A 20,962-nucleotide genomic window follows, 5' to 3' on the forward strand; every position below is an offset into this window, starting at 1 on the left:
CTCTCAGGAGGTGGCACACTAAACCACCTTTGGGGGCCGACTTACCCCATGTGTCCCTTAGGGTTAAGACAACTGAGGCAGATGCTGCACATGCTTCTGGTTTGCTTAGAAGATCAGTCCTAAACAGGTTTTCACTGGATTCATGCTTGGGGCAGGGGATGTATCCATAAACATTTTAATTTCGATGATAGATACCTTTTATTTCATTCTAAAGGCATGTCTTGCTCCCATTCTGTCACAGGCATCTTTGAGGGGAAAACACCAGCTCAACATTGTAGTACTTAAAAGGCAGATAAGGCTCCCCTCCTTATCTGGCCAAGGGAGTTTAGTCTAGGTAAGAATTCCAACTTCAGCTCTCTCTAGAAGACAATAGCCAATTCAGCTGAACTGACCAACATTCCTTTCCCCCAACTGAAAAGTGAATTGTCAAATTTCACAGATGACTGGAGTGCAGTTTTATCACTGAAAAAGTCAGTCTTGAATTCTCTTTGGAAAGGCACCAAATGACTATTTTAAAATGCATCAGGTTTTGGTTTCAAACTGAAGCTGGGAACTGCTAAAGCTCCTATGGACATGTTCTTCCGTCCTTGCTTACTGAATTTCCAAGAACTGCTTCTCTTAGGGTCACCTGGAGGCAAGTACCAGAAAGCCCACTTCTACAACCTTATATAATAAATAATAAAAGGATTCCCAAAGAATACTTTCAGTGAAACTCCAACACTCACGTGGCTGAAGCAGAAAGGTCAGTTCACACCGGACAATTTAAAACTTCATGGACACTAACATCATGTAGGGGATTCTCCAATCAACTCTCACACACGCCAGGATCTAAAAAACTACAAACTAACTACGCAGGCTGTAGCTGACAAGTCCAGTGGGGTTTCTCCTCTCCTATGTGAAAGGAATCAGAGTCCAAGTGACCTGGAGGCACCATGTTGCTTGGAGAAATGGGATTAATGGCAGAGAATCAAAAGCTTTCTCTTGGAAAGGAGAGTGCATATATAGCAAAAGTTGTTGCCTGATCTTTAAGATGAACAAATCATGAAGATGAAGAATAGCATTTTAAAAATGAGATGATCATTTTAATAAGCCATAAGAATTCTATTTTCATCTATAAATATACTCTCTGTTCTGTGGCCAATAAGTTTCCTCTATTTTTTACTAAGTTTTATCCTTTAAAACATGATTACTAAGAGGTAGATAAATAAAGGATATTACACCAATGTTAAAGCTATTGAGGCCCAGAGGAAAATATCAGCAGGTCAATGCCAGAATGGACAACAGTCTATGACCTATTTATCACACAGACCTAACTTTCCTGCTTGGTTTACATCCTTCCCTCTCTTCCTCTGGACTTCCTCTGCCCACTGAACAAAGTCCACCCTCAATGGCCTGTGTCATTTAAAGCTTTGCACGATCTGGTGACACCAAATCTCCCCATGACTCTCCAGCTAAGACTATTTTCTTGAGGGTACACCTCCCACAGCCTTGCTGCTACATGCTGTCCTTATTGTCCTTTAATGTGGACAGTAATTTCCTTTCTAAATACCAGCTGCCAGGGAGGACCCAGCATGCCTATGCAGTGAGCAAGGACACTGGACCACGCCAGCCTGGTGTCAGAGCCCAGCTCTTCCTCACTCGAGGTATGTCTTTGGGCAAGTCACTTAACCTCTCTGAGTCTGAGATTTGTCAACTGCCAAATTTACCCCCATAGGCTGTTTGCTCCAAGGAGAAAATTAAGACTATGTAAACGACATGGGGGAAAGTGATTCTCTGTAAATGGCCACTAGGTCTAACCTTTTCCATGAAACCTTCCCTAATGACTCCTGTTCCTACTCGGCTTGCCCTCTTCTGACAACCAAAAAAGTCTGCAACCACTTCTTCCCTGCTCTCTGCTCTTCTGTTACTTCAAGTACCCCATTTCCCCAATACCCCGCTAGTGCCTCTCATTCAGCTCTCAGTCGTTCTCCACCATGTTTACTCCCTGCTAAGCACTACTGGTCACTCAACGCTGGGTTGATTTATCCACCTTCCCCTTGGAAACTTAAGTTTGGGACAGAGAAAGTGGTACATCCTAAGAATAATCAGGTAACAGGGTTCTCTTCTACCACATACCTTGCCTCAAAGCAATACAGGACTCCAGGATTTGCTACAGTGCCAAAAGGTTAACTGATACTTTACCTAGGCATTTCCACTGTACTGAAAAAGCAAGGGAAATGTAAATAATTTCTCTTTTTCTGACATTCTCTCCTATCCCTTTCCTTTTTCAGTCTCAATAACTTCAATTTTAGAATGAAAGTTGAAGGAAGAATATGATTTTATCTGCAGAAATGAGCTCCCTGCCTCTCTAGTCCAGGGGTTGCAAACTTTTTATGTGAAAGTTCAAACAGTAAGTATTTAGGCTTTGCAGGCCATCTGTCTTTACCGTGATTACTTGACTCTGGCACTGCAGCACAAAAGTAGCCACGAACAACCCATAAACAAGTGAATATAAAACTTTCTTTACCAATATAGGCAGGGGGCTGGATTTGGACCCCTGCCTATAGTTTGCCCATGTCTGGTATAGCCTATCACTTCTGGGGACACAGATTCTGTTACTGGGATTATATAAGACAAGACTTCTCTCTACTAACAACAGTATTTATGGTTCTCTAAAGAATCAGAGTCTGATTTCCTGAGTCACAGAGGAAATAAAGAATAAGGTGGGTGATTGTGAACGAAATCCCAACCTGAGAAAAGAATACAGGCATTCTAAAGGCTAACATGTGGCCAAGGGAGCGTGCTGTATATTTTTCTACTAAAGGTGTATGAAATAAGAAACAAGCGTGATGAGGAAAGGCCACTACCCAGAGTCTCTCATCTGTGCCCACATTTCTAAACCCAGTTTGCTTGGGTTTAGAGATACTAGCCTTGTCCAAAAGAGCCAGAGGCCCCAAATGGAAATATACCCTCCCTTTGCTATCTATGAATCAACAGAAAGATTCCTCTTGTGACCTTTTGACTCCTTGGGGGCACAATGCAGAGCTCCAGGCTGTTTTCTCCAGCAAGTTAGGCGGTGGGTGGATGAGATTCTCTCTCCTCCTCAGCACAGTGGTGGGCTTGTTCAGACTTGGCACAATCGGCCAAGAGCCCCAACCAGCCTGGACAATGGGAACATTCAACCATCTGTAAGTTGGAGGCTCCACTCATTTGTCTTTTGCATAACTACATTTTTTTTCCATAAGGAGAATGCTTAGCTATGACCTAAGTATTTCTATAAGCATATTGTTAGCTAGATGGCACAAGAAAAATTTGTACCCTTCTCACAAACCATTTCAACTGAAAACATATTTGGCAATTAGTTACATAGTTGGAGAAAGGGATTTATGTTCTTTTCCCATAATTCCCATACCTAATTTTAGATGATACCACCTCTTGTCCCTACTGATCTGTGGACCTGGTCCCTTCAAGTTCTCGTCCTCCTGTTTCCATTTGCAAATGTGTTCCAGAATGGACAGAACGCTGAGCCTGGTCTGCCTCTGCATCTCTGTCCCTGCCCTGACAGACCACACTGGTCCTGCTCCTGCTGCCACCCTGCATGCACACGGCCCTGCGGCTGGTGATGGGAGTCCTGCACTGGTAACACAAATCATTCCCAATCTCTCCCGGTGGTTGGTGAGTAACAAGTGTCCTCCATAGGATGCCAGAAGCCCAAGCATTCTCTGAGAGCCTGCCTTAGTTCATCATCCTCGGCTCCTGCACACCAAGTACCTAAAGCAATTGCACCTCCATGGTGATGACTTGAAATTCTCCCCTCCCCCAAATTTCCAAATGTCCCTACCCCAGCTCAGCCACTATGGGCACAAAGGAGAGATGGTGCAGACCGTAAAACACCCTAAAAGATGGACCAACATTTTATAACCTTGCATTGCCCAAGTTAGCAACAAGGTCAGATACCTTTACCCTAGGATCTTAACACTTTGGGGAAAGGGACTTTTTAGTCCCCATTAAAAAAGCCTAAAGATGAGGTTGGAGAGATGACATAATTGAGCAGGAAAGCAAGGGGAGAATGGAATCCCTAGATCTAGAACCTGACAATCTCTCTCAGGGTATTTTCCCTGGAGTCCACCTCTTTGGAGAAGCTTATGGTATCTCCGGAGGGCTTGAAATCAACTTTTTCTTGCTGGGGGTAGGCTGGATGGATGTGAAGACTCAGATTATAATATTAAGGTCACAAATATGGAAAGATCTGAAAAAGATTAAGTTAGAACAAATTCTGAATGTATTTCAAAATATATAGATTGACATAGATAATGAATACCTGTAAGTGCACACAAAGATGACTGGGAACAATCATACCATACACTTGAAGTGAATGCAGGCAGCCTGGCCCTAGGACCTGTGCTCTTTGCTAAGGGTTCTCTTCAATTGCCTGCATCCCTGCTGCCCTGGAGCTACTGGGATTGCCAGCACAATGGGTAAATCTCAAAGCCAGATGATCTTTGCAGCTCCTCCATTAACCAAAATTCTGATTATCTTAAAGAGAAAAAGGAAATGCCAAAGAGAAGAGCAGAAAGGAATATACACATAGGGTTTCAATGCATTATCCTTATAAAAACCATGTTTCTTTGCAGAATACTTAGTTTTTGTTTTGTATTGCTTGTTTGCTTTTCCTGATTATCAGTTTCTTTCGTAATGAGCTGACCTTTCTTCTGGATAAAATGAACAAAAAAGTTGGCGAACACTGATGCCATGAATCTAGCACTCTTTGCGCAGTTTCTAAACCAGGATCTAACTTTTGACCTAAACAAGTTGACACGGTTCCCATAAGCCACAGTTTCGCTGGCAGATTTAGAGGCGAAAGTTTAAAGGAAAGATAAAAGGGTAAGGGGTAAAGTTCTGAGTGCTACATGAACAATTCTCTGATTGACTCTGACTCTGGGTAGCAGGCTTTTCCTGCTCACAAAGCTAAGATGGAGCAAAAGGTCAGAAAGCTTTGGCAGAGAAAGCTATTTTGCCAATGACACATGCTGATAGAATCAGGGTATACGCAATGATAGAGCCATTATCTGCAGAAAGATCAAGCCCTCGGGGCATTACAAGATTGAGGAATTTAACAGAACAGTGATTACAGCCCTGGAAATGCCTGATTTCAAGCAGGGTGTTGCATTCAGGAGACATCTTGGAGCACCGTGTCCACTGGATGTCATTACCTTCTGATGGAAGTGAGAAGGTCAGATCTTACTTAGCAAGAACCAACATCTGGACTGGAGAAAGATGGATGAAAAAGTTCTTGTTTATCGACACAGCAAACATCGTCCCTTCTGTGTAATAAACCTCGATTTAATCTAAGATGTCCGTACAAACCCTCCCAGCTAAGCTTCAATTTAAAAAAAAAATTCTATGCAATTTGCTCTGGTTTTGTCCACTGAAGTTTTTCTGCTGTTAAGGGACAGATGGGTTTACATTCAGAAGAAAAACATAGTTTTTAGATTTCTAACCTATAGGAGATACTGATTGAGTTGCTGACTTGAAGATCTGTATTATTTCTTGCTATAGTTGTATCCAAAACAGGAAAAGGTCATTTTTAAAATTTAAAGTCCAAGAAGGACCCATTTCAGATGTGCAATAAAGAAAATATACCAAAAAGCATACAAGATACTATAGAAAATATCCATTGTTATAAATTAAAAACAGAGAAGAAAAATCAAGTGGGAAAGAACAGGAACACAGTTGAAACAGCCTATTAAATCTCTTCTGCAAATGCTTTAAGATCTGAAAAATAATTTGTCAGGTCAAAAAAAAATGCAACAGCACAGAAATTAAGCAATCTTTATGATTCGCATGATTTTAACAAATTTTCGTTCTTAAGAAAATGTCTTTTCCTTCACATTTCTATTTTTTCATTATCTTAAGCCTAAGAAAGAATCTGGGTTTTATTCACATTTTTTCACATTTACAGACTTGGAGCTCCTACCGTACAAACCTTTTATTGTGTGGGAACACACACGTACAACATGTACAACATTGCCCTCCGGTTCTCACTGGTGCGGACATTGTCTTACTGCACATACACCAAGAGTTCTGACAGTCAGCAGAATCTACTTGATCCACTGAATCAAATGATCTTACTAGAATAACCATTTATATCTGCACATGTGCCATCAAGGAAGCTGGCCACAAAGTACTGTTCAGAGGGGGAAAAATGACTTGGCACAAATACTCGGTTCATATAGTCCCATTTTGGTTAAAAGCATTAACAAAAAGCAGCTCTATGTGTGGCTGTCCTGTGTGTGTGTGTGTATGTGTGTGTGTGTGTGTGTGTGTGTGTGTGTGTGTGTGTTTGTGCACGTATGTGCACCCTGGGGTGTGGGGCCGGAAGAGTGAGCACATCCACTCTTACTGCCTATACTTACCTGCAGGGCTACATTTGTTATATATGTTTTTAAACAATCAACCTTAATTTCTTTTGTAGTTAAACATAGTTTTTTTAATAGACAAATTAATCTGTAGTGTACTTTAGCATTTGCAGAAGGCCCTTACAGACCTCCGAGCCCCCACCCTGACCAAATGCCAATACAGGAATGCCCAAGCTCACCTCGGCACTCCACGTCGGGGTCTCCCCAGAAGAGCTCCTGGCACTCGCTGCAGGTGCGGCCTCCGAACCCAGGCATGCACTGGCACTGCCCCGTGAACTGCGGCCAGAACACAGAGCTCGGTCAAGCGGGCTTCAGGGCAGAAGCCGGTTGTCATTTTTCCCCCTAGCTGCCAATTAGAAGCGGCACTGCACTGTCTGCCTGTGAAAGCTTCCACGTGCTGACTAGGAAAAGGGATTCTCACTCTGATCGCAGGTGCTGCGAGCGCCATGCCGGCATCTCCCGGCTGCCCTTCTGCAGCAGGGTCTGGACAGGTTCACGGCGCACGACACTTTATTTGCATGTTTTCTTCCTGTTATCCTCACAGATCAATAACCATCCTAGGCCACATGTGACTCATCTGACTTAGGGAGTATGCCATTCTTAGTGGGTGTCAGGAAACAATGGCAGTTTTTACAATGCTGGCTATGGCTATTTGGTACCTTTCAAGCATGGCAGCTAAGAAAACGTCTGATCGGCAGCCAGGTACTGAAGAGAAATGGCTCACCCTCGTCCGTTCTTACGTGAGTCTGCATCCATAGTTGGGGTTCTACACCGAAATGCTGTGGATGCGTCAGGTGGGGACTTCATAGTTATGTAGTCCCGGCCAGGGGGGATAAATGAGGGCTGATATCCAGTCCCTGCTGCTTGCCAAGCTGTGTGTCTTGGTGCCTTGCTATAATTGGAGCAAGGCTGCTGAATAAGCTAGCTGTCACCTGGGCTCATAAAGACATCGCCGCTGCGACACCCCCTCACCTCATTACAAGAAGGCCCAAAGGAATGATCAGTGTTGCAGTTGCATGGGTCACATCCAGTGCCACTGGCCAGCTGCCAGGTATTGGGCGCACAGCGGTCACAGTTCTGCCCAATCACATTAGGAAGACACAGGCACTGCCCAGTAGCTTTGTCACACTGGCAGTCAGAGCTGTTGCAATGCTCCTGCACCGTGCCCAGGTAATTGCAGACACACTCTGAAAAAGAACATCGTTGTATTTCCTGATTGTCACATTCACAAATACACAGGCATGCAGAAGTTAGCTACGTCTAAAATGGACAAGATTTTCCCTCTCGAGATCTTGACATTGAAGTGCAAAAAGAGATGGAGGTGATTAAAATACAAATCTAAATTATTGTTTTTTAGAATTCCTTATGATGTCCTATACAGTTCTGACATTTCCCAGGCAGATGTGCACAATGATGCATTTTGCCTAAAAAAGTATGTTCAAAATACACAGATTTAACAAGCTGCCGGTGAATCATTCTATAATTGGAGAAATGAAAATAAAAAAATATGCCAGTGGGAATTGAGATATCTAATAATTTCAAGCTTTTGGCAGGGAAGAGCAGTAATGAACACATGGGACATAACAGGTAGAAGCCCTTTTTAAGCTAGGAAGGCTTTGAGGGATCCAGTCCTGCTGGTCCTGACATTCCAGGCATGTTTGTGTAAACAAAGCCAGGGGCCTGGGGGCTTCGCAGCTGCAGCAGGAGAAAATGCTGGCTGATCTCCTGATAAGAGAAATAGAGAGTCTAAAAGAGAGGTTTTAGAGATGTTACTTCTTTCTTTTCCTTAATCTGGAAGGCTCTGCTCCATCAATGTCACTGAAAAGGTGGGGACCAGAGTGGGTGTTTAGGATCTCCAGGTCCTATCTGACCAGCAAGATCACGGTCATAACGTAACATCAATATATCTACTGGACGGTGTTTATCATGGTGACAGCTACCTAGTTTTTCCTTTCAATTCTCTCCCAGGCACTGAACCACATCTTGAGACTGCAGTTCTGCCAGAAAATGAGGATGTAAAGGGGAAAAAAAAAATTCAGTCTCTCATATTTCTTGTGTTGAAAGTGTAATTTTACCTCTCCGAACAAGTGTTTTCCCAAGTGAGATGCTCAAAGGATAAAATTTCAGCTACGGCAGAAGGCAGAACCACCCTAACCTGACAAGGTGGGCAGGAGGAACAGGCATCTTACTTCGGCAGTCCTGCCGGAGGGCGTCCCCGTAGTACCCGAACCGGCAGAGCTGGCAGTGCTCCCCTTCCGTGTGGTACAGGCACTTGAGGCACCGCCCGGTGTCCTTGTCACAGGCTTCCGGGTCTGTGGTGTCAATGTTGTGGTGGCACTGGCACGGCTGACACGACCCCCCAGCGACCGAGGGATTGCCAAAGAACCCGGAGGCGCAGTCGTCACATCTGGAGCCTGTCGTCCGACAAAACCAAGCACAAGACTTTGAGCAGGTTGATTGAAAAGCTCACCAGCCCACTGGCATTCCCGCCTGGAGCGTCTTCCCGCAATATTTACAGAGCCTGGGAGGATCATATCTGAAGGGGAAAGAGCAGGCTTCGAGTTGCAGGGGGAAAGAAGTATTCTGTAGCCTCCAACACCACCACAGCTGCCTCGGAGGCCATGGCGGCGGTGGGGCACGGACAGTTTCCATAAGGGTTCTAGCTCGGAGGGCTTTAGCTTCTGGGTACACAGGGGTGGGGCAGGTTGGGAGCTAAATGGCAAACAAGGTAAGCATGGCTTGATGTTACAACAGTAACCCACAGATCATATAAACTGAAAAATTACGGCTCCTTTGTGAGCAACTTAAAAAATAGGATCCTTAGTGATAACTTATTTCCCTAAGAAATCCTGAAATTATGTGCAAAAAAATATTTACTGAACTATGCATAACTAGCATTTGTAACACTGGCTTCAAGGATGAGATGAAAGGGAGTTTATTTTCACAACTAGCTAAAATTCACTGAGCCTTGACAGATAATGTGAGTACAATAAACAGCGAGGAGTACATTCAGGTATCTAGTGGCTCCTCAGGTGATAGTCCTTGTCTTTCTGCTGCCTACCACTGGACCATTAGACTGCTTGGAGACACTTTTGCTAGCAGTTGGAAGAAGTAAAATATAATCTTTTTTCTCTTTAATAATGGAAAAGTGTTTCACAAAGTTTATGGATTTAAATGAGCTTGCTATCCTGCTTTGTGTTATAACATTATCAGACACTCAAGAATTGACTACCCCACATGCCAAACAGGAAAAGAGCATCTTTTCTAGTTCATATTCCTTTAACTTTTAATTAAGCAATTGTAAAAGTGAATTTAACTGGCTCATTCTTCATCTCTTTTCCTCACTAACAATGAACTCATAAAGACACATCCTTTGCTTCCTCTTTGCCTCCCAAGTCTTTACAAGACTCACCAACGTATCCAGGATCACACACACACGCAAGCTGTAACGTAACAGGGTCTTGGTAACAGCTCCCGGCAAACTGGCGCCCGCTGTCGGGACCGTCCGGGCAAGGGCAAGGGCGGCAGTGATCTCCCGACCCAATGATGGGGTCGCCATAGTAACCAGCCAAGCACCTGCATCGGTGGCAAAAGAGAAGGAGCCATGACTCACAGTTGTCAGAAACCTGTTCCAAGAAAAGTCTCAGAAACTGTTCTGTTTGGGAATATTCTTCCCCATTCCTCATGATTCCATGTGGAGGATTTTTCAATGGAGCAATGGTTCTCAAACTTGAGCTCCATTCAGAATCCCCTGGAGGGCTTGTGCAAACAGATTGCTGGGCTCCTCCCCCTGAGTTTCTGACTTGGTAGGTCCCTCACTGACCTAGGGACCACTGTGTTGGGGCGAGACTCGTGGCCTCATGAGCCACAGGTCCCCAGGTGCACTCCACGGTCTGCCAGCTGCCTGCCTGTGCCCTTACGTGAAGCGGTCTGTCCTTGTGCGGGTGGCTTCTACTTGTCCTGTGCCTGGGAGGGGCGGTGTGTTAGCAGGCCCACGGTGGCCACAGGTCTCAAGCCGTGTCCTACAATCCAGTTTTACCAGCACTGAAGCTGATGGGGGCTGACCTGTTGGATTTGGGAGTTAATAAGCAACGTCCCTCATCCCTGCCCAAGTGTGGAGCCATCTGGGTGACACAGACACAAGAACCACCTGGCGGGAGAGCATCCCTATCAGCTTCAGTGCTGGTAAAACTGGATAACAAACCCGTGCAGGTTAGAGGATATGTAAAGCTCACACAATTAAATAAAAAGCCAGGGTTTGAATTTAAGCCTCCTGACTTTTAGCAATAAATTCTTTTACCATGTCATGCTGCTTCTCATGATGAATGGTAATTAGGTTATTTTTTTATTTCCTATAAGATCTTGAAGGAACTTTGGAGATAATTAGACCTAGTTATTCCACTTATAGAAAGCTGGATACTCTAACTCACCCAAGGTTATAAAGTAAGTTAGAAGCCAAATTGGGCTAGGAACTCAAGTCTAAGGATTTTCCAATTTTTTCCGATTTTCAGTTTTTCATGGCTTTTGGAGGCAAATTGTTTTTTAAATGGGTGAAAGGATTAAAAAATAGAAGAGGAAAGCTGTTCACAGGAAATTAACTAGACACAGAAATAATGCAAGAACATCTTCCCTGATTATGTGCTGGGGAAACCTACACTGATACAACAATTTTGTACACTGGTTTCTGGGAAGGTTTCTATGAGACTTTTCTAGGTGAAACAAATCCAAATATGTCATGATAGAAATTTGAGTGTTCATTTCTTGCCTCCCCTCAGGAATAATCTGAGCACAGAGTTTCCTTTTAAATTCATGGGATTGAAACTCTGATCATCTTGGAATTATGAGAAATTGGCTCAAACTGAATAGGAGAACTTCAAATATTTTAATGAAGTGTTCCTATCCAAACCTAGGGTTGAAATCTTTCCTTTTCCCCACACTGTTTCTCATTCTCCTGTTAGAAATCAAAACACTTTACAAATAAAATCCAAAGCCAGTCACAAATATCAACCAAGCCATTCTCACAGGATATTCTTTTCAGCACATTCCACGACATGTCTGATTTCAAGTCAGCGCTGTGGGTAACCACCTTTGTCGTCTACCTCCGTTCCCCTCCCCACTCTCTTCTTGCTGACCTGACTCTAATCTGTCTTTCTGTCTTACATATTTTCCATCTCCCTTTGAAAGAACAATAATGGAAAACATGGCAGAAAATAAAAGATGACACCAATATATTAATTTCCTTTCACTCTTGTATAATCATTTTCTTGTTATCTTTTTACAACACAACTTTATGGTTGGAAGGGACAACTTTTTTTTTTTTTTTTTTGGAAGGGACAACTTTTATACAAAGGAGTAGTCACTGGGACCTCCAAATATTTTAATGCTATTTTAACATCGAACCAAGAGCCATGTGTTGTTTACTTCCTTCATGCCATAAGTTAATCACATATTCAATTTTCACTAACAATTTCTTTCATCTGACGAGCAACTTCAGCACTGACTGAAGCACTTGCTGAAATGTTTCACAAGTGGCTTTTTAAAACAAAAATCCCAGATAGGGTGAATGGATATTAAGATAGAGAAAATTTACTGACATGGAAAGGTGGAGGCTATTACCCTCCCCAGCCCCAAAAGGCAGGTTTTAACAGTATGTCTGCATTTCTTAACCAATCGTGGACAGTATAAGTCAGAATGTAACTTTTTTCCTATGGATTATTTTTATCTCCTGAGCTGGACTATTAATGTTACTGGAGGGACATCTTATGTCCTATTACTATGTACCTGCTGCAGTGCTTTACATACATAGTTATCCAGTTGACATTTGCTAACTAGAGAACAGATCTACTTATGCACATTTTATATAGTCTCCTGGAAACTGCAGTTACATAAAATGTTTTGAAAAACAAAGCTATTAAAAGCTAATGTAAAATGATCCCATTTGGATTTGGTTTCTACTTTAACCTAAATCAGGCATTAACATTTCACAACTCTCACCCTAGACCAGAATATGCTGAGACAGAGAGATAATTTCTATACAGAACCTATGACAAACCCTAGGGTTATTCTCCAAGAGGACAGATTCAAGTCAGTTTCGTCTTTGCAGTATCCCCAGCACCAGGACAGTGTCTGGCACAGAGAAGATGCAAGCTAAATACGTACTGGATAAATAAACGAGTTCCTAGAAAATACTGAGGTCATCAGAAATGAGTGAGCCATCTGGAGCCTGGTAGAAATGAATTCTGTGGTTTGTCTAGGATGCTGCTTGCTCAGCCAAAGACCAGCTCCTTTCTCCTTACTTTCAAGAGGCAGTGTCCACATACCTTTCGCAGTTATGACCCATGGTGTAGTCCTGGCAGCTCAAGCACTCCCCTGTCACCGAGTCGCAGTCGTCAGCGTGGCCATTGCACTGGCAGGGCTGGCAACTCGGGAAGCCCCAGTGCCCGGGTAAACACCGGTCACACTGCCGAGCGTACACTCCCTGGAAACAGTGGCACTGGCCAGTGACAGGATCGCAGAAGGCGTTGACAGATCCTTGCAGGTTGCACTCACAAGCTAAAGACACAGGCAACCAAAGCATTGCACTGAGAAACTCATTTGGTGGAACCATGCCCCTTTATAAAAGCACCCTGTCCCCAGTTCAGAATGCTTGTGGGCTCATGGGAGCCACTCCCAGAGTGAAGCATCGCCTTTGCAGCGACAGAGCCCTGCCAGGTGGCTCGGTAAATCTGAAAGAACACATCACAATGCCTCTGAGGAACCTACGTTTGCATCCGCTGGGCCCGAAGCCAAAGGTTCCAGGTGCACATCTGTTGCAGGTTCTTCCAACCACATTCGGCCGGCACTGACACTGGCCTCCGTTAGGGTCACACACGGAACTCAACGAACCCTGAGGGTCACATTCACAAGCTGCAGGGTAAAAAGAGACCAGAACTTGTGACACAGAGCAGCACGGCACACCTGTCTCTGAACTGGTCCGTTCCCTTTCCTCGGGCTCTCCCTGATCCTCTGTCCCTTGCTACTTTGGCTTATTCAGAATTCCAGCTTGAAACAGTGTCATCCCCACGAGGAGTGGAAGGGAAGAAAGAGCAGGCAGATCTGGCAGATCAAAGAAGTTTTTTAAAGCAGGAGGTCATTAAGGTTTTCTCCCCTGGCCTTCAAAGCTCAAATGTCACAGGACATTAGACCAAAGCCCAGTGACCTTGAGGGCTGGTCTGACCTTTCAAAGAGAACAACATAAATTTCAGTTATTTGATGCTTCTCTGATTCCATCCCATCTCCCCACCCTGCCTACAGAAACACTATATCCTCACGGACTTTTTCCCTAGTCCCCTGTAATTGATGCATTTCTTGATTATAGATTCCATCTTCAATGGTGTTTTATCACTAAAATATTACTTAAAAAAAATAAAGACACGCTGTAGTTGAGATGCTATGTCCTAAGTGCCGTCTACACAGCACTACAGGGCACGGGCTCCAATGCACCCGGCGCGCCAAGTGTACTCCGAGAGCCGGGAGCGGCAGCTGCCGCAGCTGCTGAGCGATACCTACCCAGGGCCGTCTGGTGTAACAGGGCAGAAATGCTAAAGATTATGTTCCTGCAAACATCTGTCATCGGCGTTTTCACAACGCTTCTGCTGTTCTCCAGACACCGGTATCTCTGAAAGGTCTCCCAGGCACTGTTGGTGACCACTCCGTCTCCCGAGCCTCCCACGGTGAAGATGTCCAGTGATTTGCAGTGCGGCATGAGAACGAGCTGCAAAGAAATGAGAACAGCCAGACGGCCTTACGGTGGCGCCTCATGTCATCGGCTACAGCCAGTAAACACACAGATGCCCGAAATGCTGCTTTGACTTTTGAACAGGAAGAGTGAAGCTCATTAAAGAAAGTGAAAACACTCCCATTCTTAAATACTCTGGTCAGGAAAAGTTTAGATATACGTTATTTAGCTTGATGGTTTTTGAAAAGCTAATTTTTGGCCGGGCGCGGTGGCTCACGCCTGTAATCCTAGCTCTCTGGGAGGCCGAGGCGGGCGGATCGCTCAAGGTCAGGAGTTCGAAACCAGCCTGAGCAAGAGCGAGACCCCGTCTTTACTATAAATAGAAAGAAATTAATTGGCCAACTAAAAATATATAGAAAAAATTAGCCAGGCATGGTGGTGCATGCCTGTAGTTCCAGCTACTCTGGAGGCTGAGGCAGGAGGCTTGAGCCCAGGAGTTTGAGGTTGCTGTGAGCTAGGCTGACACCATGGCACTCACTCTAGCCTGGGCAACAGAGTGAGACTCTGTCTCAAAAAAAAGAAAAAAGAAAAGTTAATTTTTTTAAGGCATTTATATGGGAAGCAGCTTGAATACATCGTTTTCACAGGGTGGAGTATGAGTAACCTCAGAGGCAAGAAAGAATGATTCTGCCTCACTGCTGGGCATTTACCCCTCGACAATACACCCCAGGAAGCAGTGGGATGCTTTCTGCCCAGGCTCTCGCGCACGTGCCGGAAGTGACCTCTCACTTACAGAGTCGATGAGCGTGTAGGGGCTCTCCACGTCGCTGTCCGAGGAGCTGTACTGGGGCAGCTCCAACCGCACCGTGTAGTTCACACCCTTCTCGAAGCACACTGGGCGGGGAAGGACGACATATCTGCCCCCCCAAACAAGAGAGAAACAAGACAACAAAAGTCAGCTTTTCGGCATCCAAAAGAATTAAAATGAAAAGCAAAAGCTCTACGGTGACAACTGCAAAGGAAGGAAAGCAACAGTCAATGTCTGGCTCTGAAATGGTAACTCGACAGCTCACAAGATGCCACAAAAATACTAGTCTGCATTAGTTGTGTTGAGCTGCAAACCAGTGTCACACTGACCTCGAGCCTGGCGATAACGACACCACCTGGTTGTCATCGTTGGGAACGGTATTGCCACATCGGCTGCTGGTTGGAATCTTCCCAGGCCGCTGCACCGTGACGACAGCTTTTTCCCAGTGGTCAGGTAGCTAGCATAAGAAACAACCAAAGGACCGCCTGCATTAGCCCGCAGCCGCCTGCCTGTTTATAAAGAGCTCTGCGAATCCGTCCTATGCCAAGCTAAAATGGAAAACACACAGCCACCTTTCCCTTCCCTCTTTACCACGTCCTCTGCTGCTGGCCCCATCACAGCCCCAATCCCCTCTTCCCCGGACGCTGAAACACCTCGCGACTGCTCTCTCTGCCTCTTCCCAATGTCCCCTCCAGTCCACGTTAAAGCCGCTTGGATGATGACAGGGCCCTGCTCAAAATCTTCCAATAGCCTCCTGTGAATAGAGCCCAAATTCCTTTCCTGGTCCTAGCCTTTCTGCTAACAGCATCCCCTACCATATCCCTTGTCTAGCTCTGTGGAACGATTCTCAAAAAACTCTCTCCTCTGCTCACACTATTCCTCACTTCCTTTCGTGCTAGTCTCTCACAACCCCATCCGTGCTTTAAGGCCTGGCTATGATTCTCTACAAAACACTGGTAGCCCCTGGCTTGGCCCGGCGAGTGTGAACATTTTTTTCTCTGCTGTTCCGCTGTCACCTTCAGCCTCTCCTTACATTGAGGGCTCTGTGTCTGTCCCTAGGCAGCCAGATATGTTACATTCTCATCACCACACAGTCCCCAGCAACAAGAGATCACTTAATATTGAGAAACTGGACTTGAGAAGAAAAAGTTACATTTTAAGTTCCACAGAGGTTAGAAAGCCAGAGGCTGATCTGTTCCAATGTAACCTTCACACTTCACAAAAATATTCAGGACTTGTTAGAAATACTCCCCTCCCCTCCTTCCTTCACCAGTCCACTGAGGGCTTTTTTTTTTTTTTTACCTGTGGCTCATAGCGAATTAGGATGTCATACTCCATGGAATATGGTATGTTGTCAATGAAAAACTCCAGATACGCCCCTTCGGGCACTCGGACAAAGCCGGCCCCGGTCCAGGAGGGCGTCCGGTCCTGGATGTACTGCCGCTCCACTATGCTGACCCCCTGAGGGCGAGGAACAGGAGTTATGCTTTGTTTGAAATGGAATTCAATCACAGTCAAAGTCACCCAAAGAACTGTGGCTATCATATCTATTTTTTACAGTCACATTTTCCCAATAGATTGTAAAAACTTTTTGATAAAACAGGAAATTAGTTGCTTTTTAGTTTTGAGGTTGGAGTAGTCTTAGGACACTGCAGATGGGACTCAAAGGCTTGGGATATACCTATGCAATATAACCAAGAGAATAAGCATAAAAGAAGGAAAGAGAACATGCTAAGTGCTATTACAAGCAAGGCTAGGAGTGAGGAAGTACTTCCCAGAGTCTCTACAAGGCTAGTCCAATATCCAGTGGATTTATCTCTGTCTTTCTCATTGGCATTAGTTTTAGGCTCCAAGTACAAGCAAAGAAACTTGATATGATAATGAATGTTCACTACTGATGAGTTAATTCTGATTAATTGCTCACAGGATTATTATACCATATCTGTGGTTGGTCATCTCTAAAGAGCAGCCATTAGTTCCTACATTCCCTGTATATATCTGTGTGCAGCTTTACCCATTGAGAGGTAAAACCTATGCTATCCTCTCCAGCAATGTGGGCTGGCCTTGTGATCTACAGAATGTGAGGAAATGACATTCTGGGACTTCTGTGCCCAGGCTTTAAGAGACCAGGCAGCTTCCATTTCCTCCTCCTTGGAAGCCAGAGGCCGGAAGGAAGTCTCACTATCCAGACTCCACCATGCTGTAAGGAAGCTCAAGATAGCTGCTAGGCGAGGTCATGTGCACATGTGCGCCCAGCCAGCCTCCGGCTGTTTCAGCCACCCCAACTGAAGTGCCACACATACTATTCAAGTCACCCAACTCTGGGATGATAAGTGAAACAGTATTCTTGCCTGAGTATTTACCATGTTAGATCAACAGTAACTTTGGAGCACAAGTAGAGAGAAGAAAGTTTTTTCTTGTAAAGACAAATTTCTTTTCTTTTTTTCCTAACCACTAGGTGACCAGGGAAACAGAGACAAATTTCTTAAACCAACTGAAAGCTTTATTTATTAAGTGAATGCTCCCAAGTCTATTTGTTGAGTTATAGATTTACTGAAAAAATGACTTTTTTCAAGAAGGCATGACCCTGATCCTTAATTTGTGCTCACTGACAAAAGCTGCAAGAATGCTTCCGAAAGGCCTCTTTACAAAACATGCATATGCCATTACAGACCCCCAGAGTGCTGCTTTACCAACCTGCCAAGCACCCCCCACCTACTCACAGGCCCCAGGTTAGCTTCTTCTGCTTCGTAGAGGTAGTGATCCAAGGTGGTGAAGTAGTAACCAGATTCCACTTCATTGCACTGCCGTCCAATCATGTGGGGCCGACACGAGCACTGGCCTGACTCGGCAGAGCAGCTGGAAGGAAGAGGGGCCGGGTGAGCTGCAGTCACCATAACACACCAGTCGGCCCACTGGAAGCAGCTCTATGTCTGCCATTAAATGTTAGGTGGCACAAAATATCTGTGTGGCATTTTCTTACTTCTTTCAGAAAATAAATATGGAAAAACTAGTGCCTATAAATTATAGTTGTCCCTTGGTATATGCAAAGGGATTGGGGTTCCAAGACCCCCATGTAGACCAAAATCCAAGTATACTCAAGTCCTGCAGTTGATCCTGTAGAACCGGCATATATGAAAGTCAACCCTCTGTACAGGTGGGTTTTCAATCCTGCAGAATCCTGCAAATATTGCATTTTCAATCCACATTTGGTTGGAAAACATGTATAAGCAGGCCCATGCAGTTCAAACTCATGTTGTTCAAAAGTCAACTGCAACCCCAAACTCCAATGCATGACAAGGAAACCTCTCTGAGACCTGATCTTTCCAGTTTTACCCTGCTTGTCCTCTCTTCGCTTACACTCCACTCACACCACATTGATGTTTTTCTGTAGACATCACAAATTTTCTTGCTTTGCATCTTATATACCTTTTGTTTTACTTCCAACTGCAACCCTTTTCCTGGGTCTTAGGTTCAAATATCCAGCTCCCTGAAGGACATGTCCAACTCAGCTGTCCCAGACGCATATTCCCTAATGGGGTGAAGGCACCACCACCCACTGAGCCAACCAAGTCAGAAACTTAACAGTTATTCTCTGGATTCTTCCTTCACACCCCATCAGGAGCCAGATTCTGTGATGTCACCTCTACATTATTGTGTATCTCTTCCCCCTTTCCACTGGCTATGCTATATCTTACCTCTCTCTCACTCACAGTCAAAGCAGTAATAGTCTTCTCATTGTATTCTTGTCACCAGTCTTGCAATTTCCCAACCCAGACTGTGACCCTCTGCACAGGTTACCCAGGTGACCTTCCTAAAGATGCAGCAACCATCTCACTTCCTGGCACAATGGCCTTGGGGAAGTGCACAGGGCCCTTCTCCACCTTCCCAGCCTTGTCTCTCCCAGACCTCTCCAACCACTCGAATTCCGTGCAGTTTCTCAAATGCACTAGGGCGATTCTTGACTCCTTCCCTTTGGCTTGTGTTGTTCCTGCGGCCTAGAGTGCCCTTCTCCCTTACACACCCCAGAGATCCACTTCTTCCAATATTCAGCTCACAAACGACCCCTGCTGTGGCATTTCCTGAGCACCACCCCCCACCCCATAAAAAAAAGCTCCTTTCCCCTCCATGCCACACCTCCCTGAGGGAGAATCAATGTCTCCTGTATTCCCAGCATCTACAAAAAGCCTTGTCGCATAAAAGATGCTCATTAAAGTTGAGACACTGGGTCTTCACATCGTACTTATTTTGCAAAGCCTAGCTCGACTTGTACCCTTCTCATGAAGCCCTGTTCACTTCCTGTCCTCTACCATTCTCAAGTGGCACATTCTGAGGTCTCAGTTGTTTCTTATCTGTATTATTCTTAAGACATTTATTGCTTTCTCCCTTGTAGCATAATTATTGACAGATACATCAAAACCCTACTAGACTATACACTCCTCCAGTGCCCGAACTGTGCCTGACTCACCTCCGTCGCCCCACCGTGTCCTGCCCTACCCTGAACCTGACGCTCTGCACACCGGGTTCAATGAATAAATGCATGAAGGATATGTGTTATGAGTAAAAAATAGCAAAAAGAAAAATAAGAGCTTTAATGTAGAAATAAACTATTTTATAAAATTAATCATTACTGTTTGAGGTAATAAAGGCCTCTGGATAACCTGTAATGTCTTCATTTTGTTGTCAGCTTATATCTCTTTTTCTTTAGTATGATTTTGTACACAAACTAAAACTGGAATTAATTACATGCGTCCATTTTTGCTTCATTAAAAGACAAGCTGAGGTTTGGAATTGTTACTTCAAACTCATTCCCAGAGTTATTTTTCCCCTCATCCCAAAGTTTGTTTTAAATCAAGCACCTAAAGCAAGTTGCAACTTACAGGAAGACTTAACACTCAGAGGTTTACTAAAAATGTCCCAAACGGCCCTGTCACAGTCCAGCTGAAGTCCTCTTCCTGTCCATCATGTCATTATTCTATAGGAATAGGAATTCTTAACATCCCATAGCCAATTCCCAGGAGAGGAAGGCTTGTTCCGATCAGGACCTAGCCCTCTTTTGGCACAGTCCACCAACAAAAGCCATTTTCCGAAATTCAGGCATGAGACATTACATCATGTAGACAAAAGCAAATCTTTCTTGTTCCCCCAGCAGATGTTTACTGAGGAAACAAATGTCCAAAACATGAAGCACAGGAGAGGAAAACACCTAGATCCTTCACTTGCATTCATTAGGGAATAAGCAAATAAATGCAGGTGAGAATAAAAATATTGGGCAGATGCAATTCTAAACAGGGAGCTCCATGAGAGCCTGATCACGCGCACATTCCCTTAACATCAGCCCTGCCCATCACAAGGTGTGTGTCCACAGACTTGAGTGGTCGTCACTGATGGGCATGGCTCCGATTCAATCCTGACTCCTTCATGGCTCTACTATGCCTACACCTCTACAGCACCGTACCTTGCAGCGCCCAGTCGTCAGCTGTGCTCTGGTTCTACATTCCCAGCTATCACCAGGACATGTCCATGGACTGCCCGGCTGTTATTTCTACTCCACCTTGCCCCAAACTGCTCGTCACCTCTCACACTGACTTCTAATCTTCAGCTCTGCTATTTCTGTCAGCAGACTTAAAATTCTTCTCACGGTATAGGTGAGACATGACCTCCTCTTTCCTTTAACCCAATATTCAAGTCTTATTTCAAAATGTTTCTCAACTTAGTGGCTTCCTCCTATTGTTACTGCCACAATCTCAGTCCAGGAAGTCATCACCCCCATACCTGTTACTGTAGCAACCTCCCAAACCTCCTCCCAAACTCTCTCCCCAGCCCCCGCCAGTCCATCCTGCTGACCACTGCCCAGCCCGCCTCCTGCAGCACTGCTTTCATCCCTTCACAGAAACCCAGTTGTTTCTTCCCTTACTCTCTATCAAATCACCATGCCTCTGCCTGGCTCTCTGCAGCCTCCACAACTCATCCTCTGAAAACAATCGCTTCTCTTTCTGGTGCCTGCCCTTTGCTTTCCTACGAGCCACACTCCTCAGA

General features: G+C 44.7%; 1 protein-coding gene across 1 annotated transcript in view; it reads right to left on the minus strand.

Moving 5' to 3' along the window:
- The window catches only part of LAMB1 (laminin subunit beta 1), a 70,235-nt gene that overhangs the window by 18,598 nt on the left and 30,675 nt on the right, over nt 1–20,962 (minus strand). Inside the window, exons 14-24 of the mRNA XM_012746023.3 lie at nt 17,647–17,782; nt 16,226–16,384; nt 15,253–15,380; nt 14,909–15,032; nt 13,947–14,151; nt 13,161–13,304; nt 12,719–12,950; nt 9,811–9,974; nt 8,588–8,812; nt 7,371–7,585; nt 6,578–6,674 (exon numbers count right to left, since the gene is read on the minus strand). Coding sequence (XP_012601477.2) covers nt 6,578–6,674; nt 7,371–7,585; nt 8,588–8,812; nt 9,811–9,974; nt 12,719–12,950; nt 13,161–13,304; nt 13,947–14,151; nt 14,909–15,032; nt 15,253–15,380; nt 16,226–16,384; nt 17,647–17,782 — 1,829 coding nt within the window. The remainder of the gene's footprint in view (nt 1–6,577; nt 6,675–7,370; nt 7,586–8,587; nt 8,813–9,810; nt 9,975–12,718; nt 12,951–13,160; nt 13,305–13,946; nt 14,152–14,908; nt 15,033–15,252; nt 15,381–16,225; nt 16,385–17,646; nt 17,783–20,962) is intronic.

The sequence above is a fragment of the Microcebus murinus genome, chromosome 9 (assembly GCF_040939455.1).
Source record: "Microcebus murinus isolate Inina chromosome 9, M.murinus_Inina_mat1.0, whole genome shotgun sequence".
NCBI lineage: Eukaryota > Metazoa > Chordata > Mammalia > Primates > Cheirogaleidae > Microcebus > Microcebus murinus.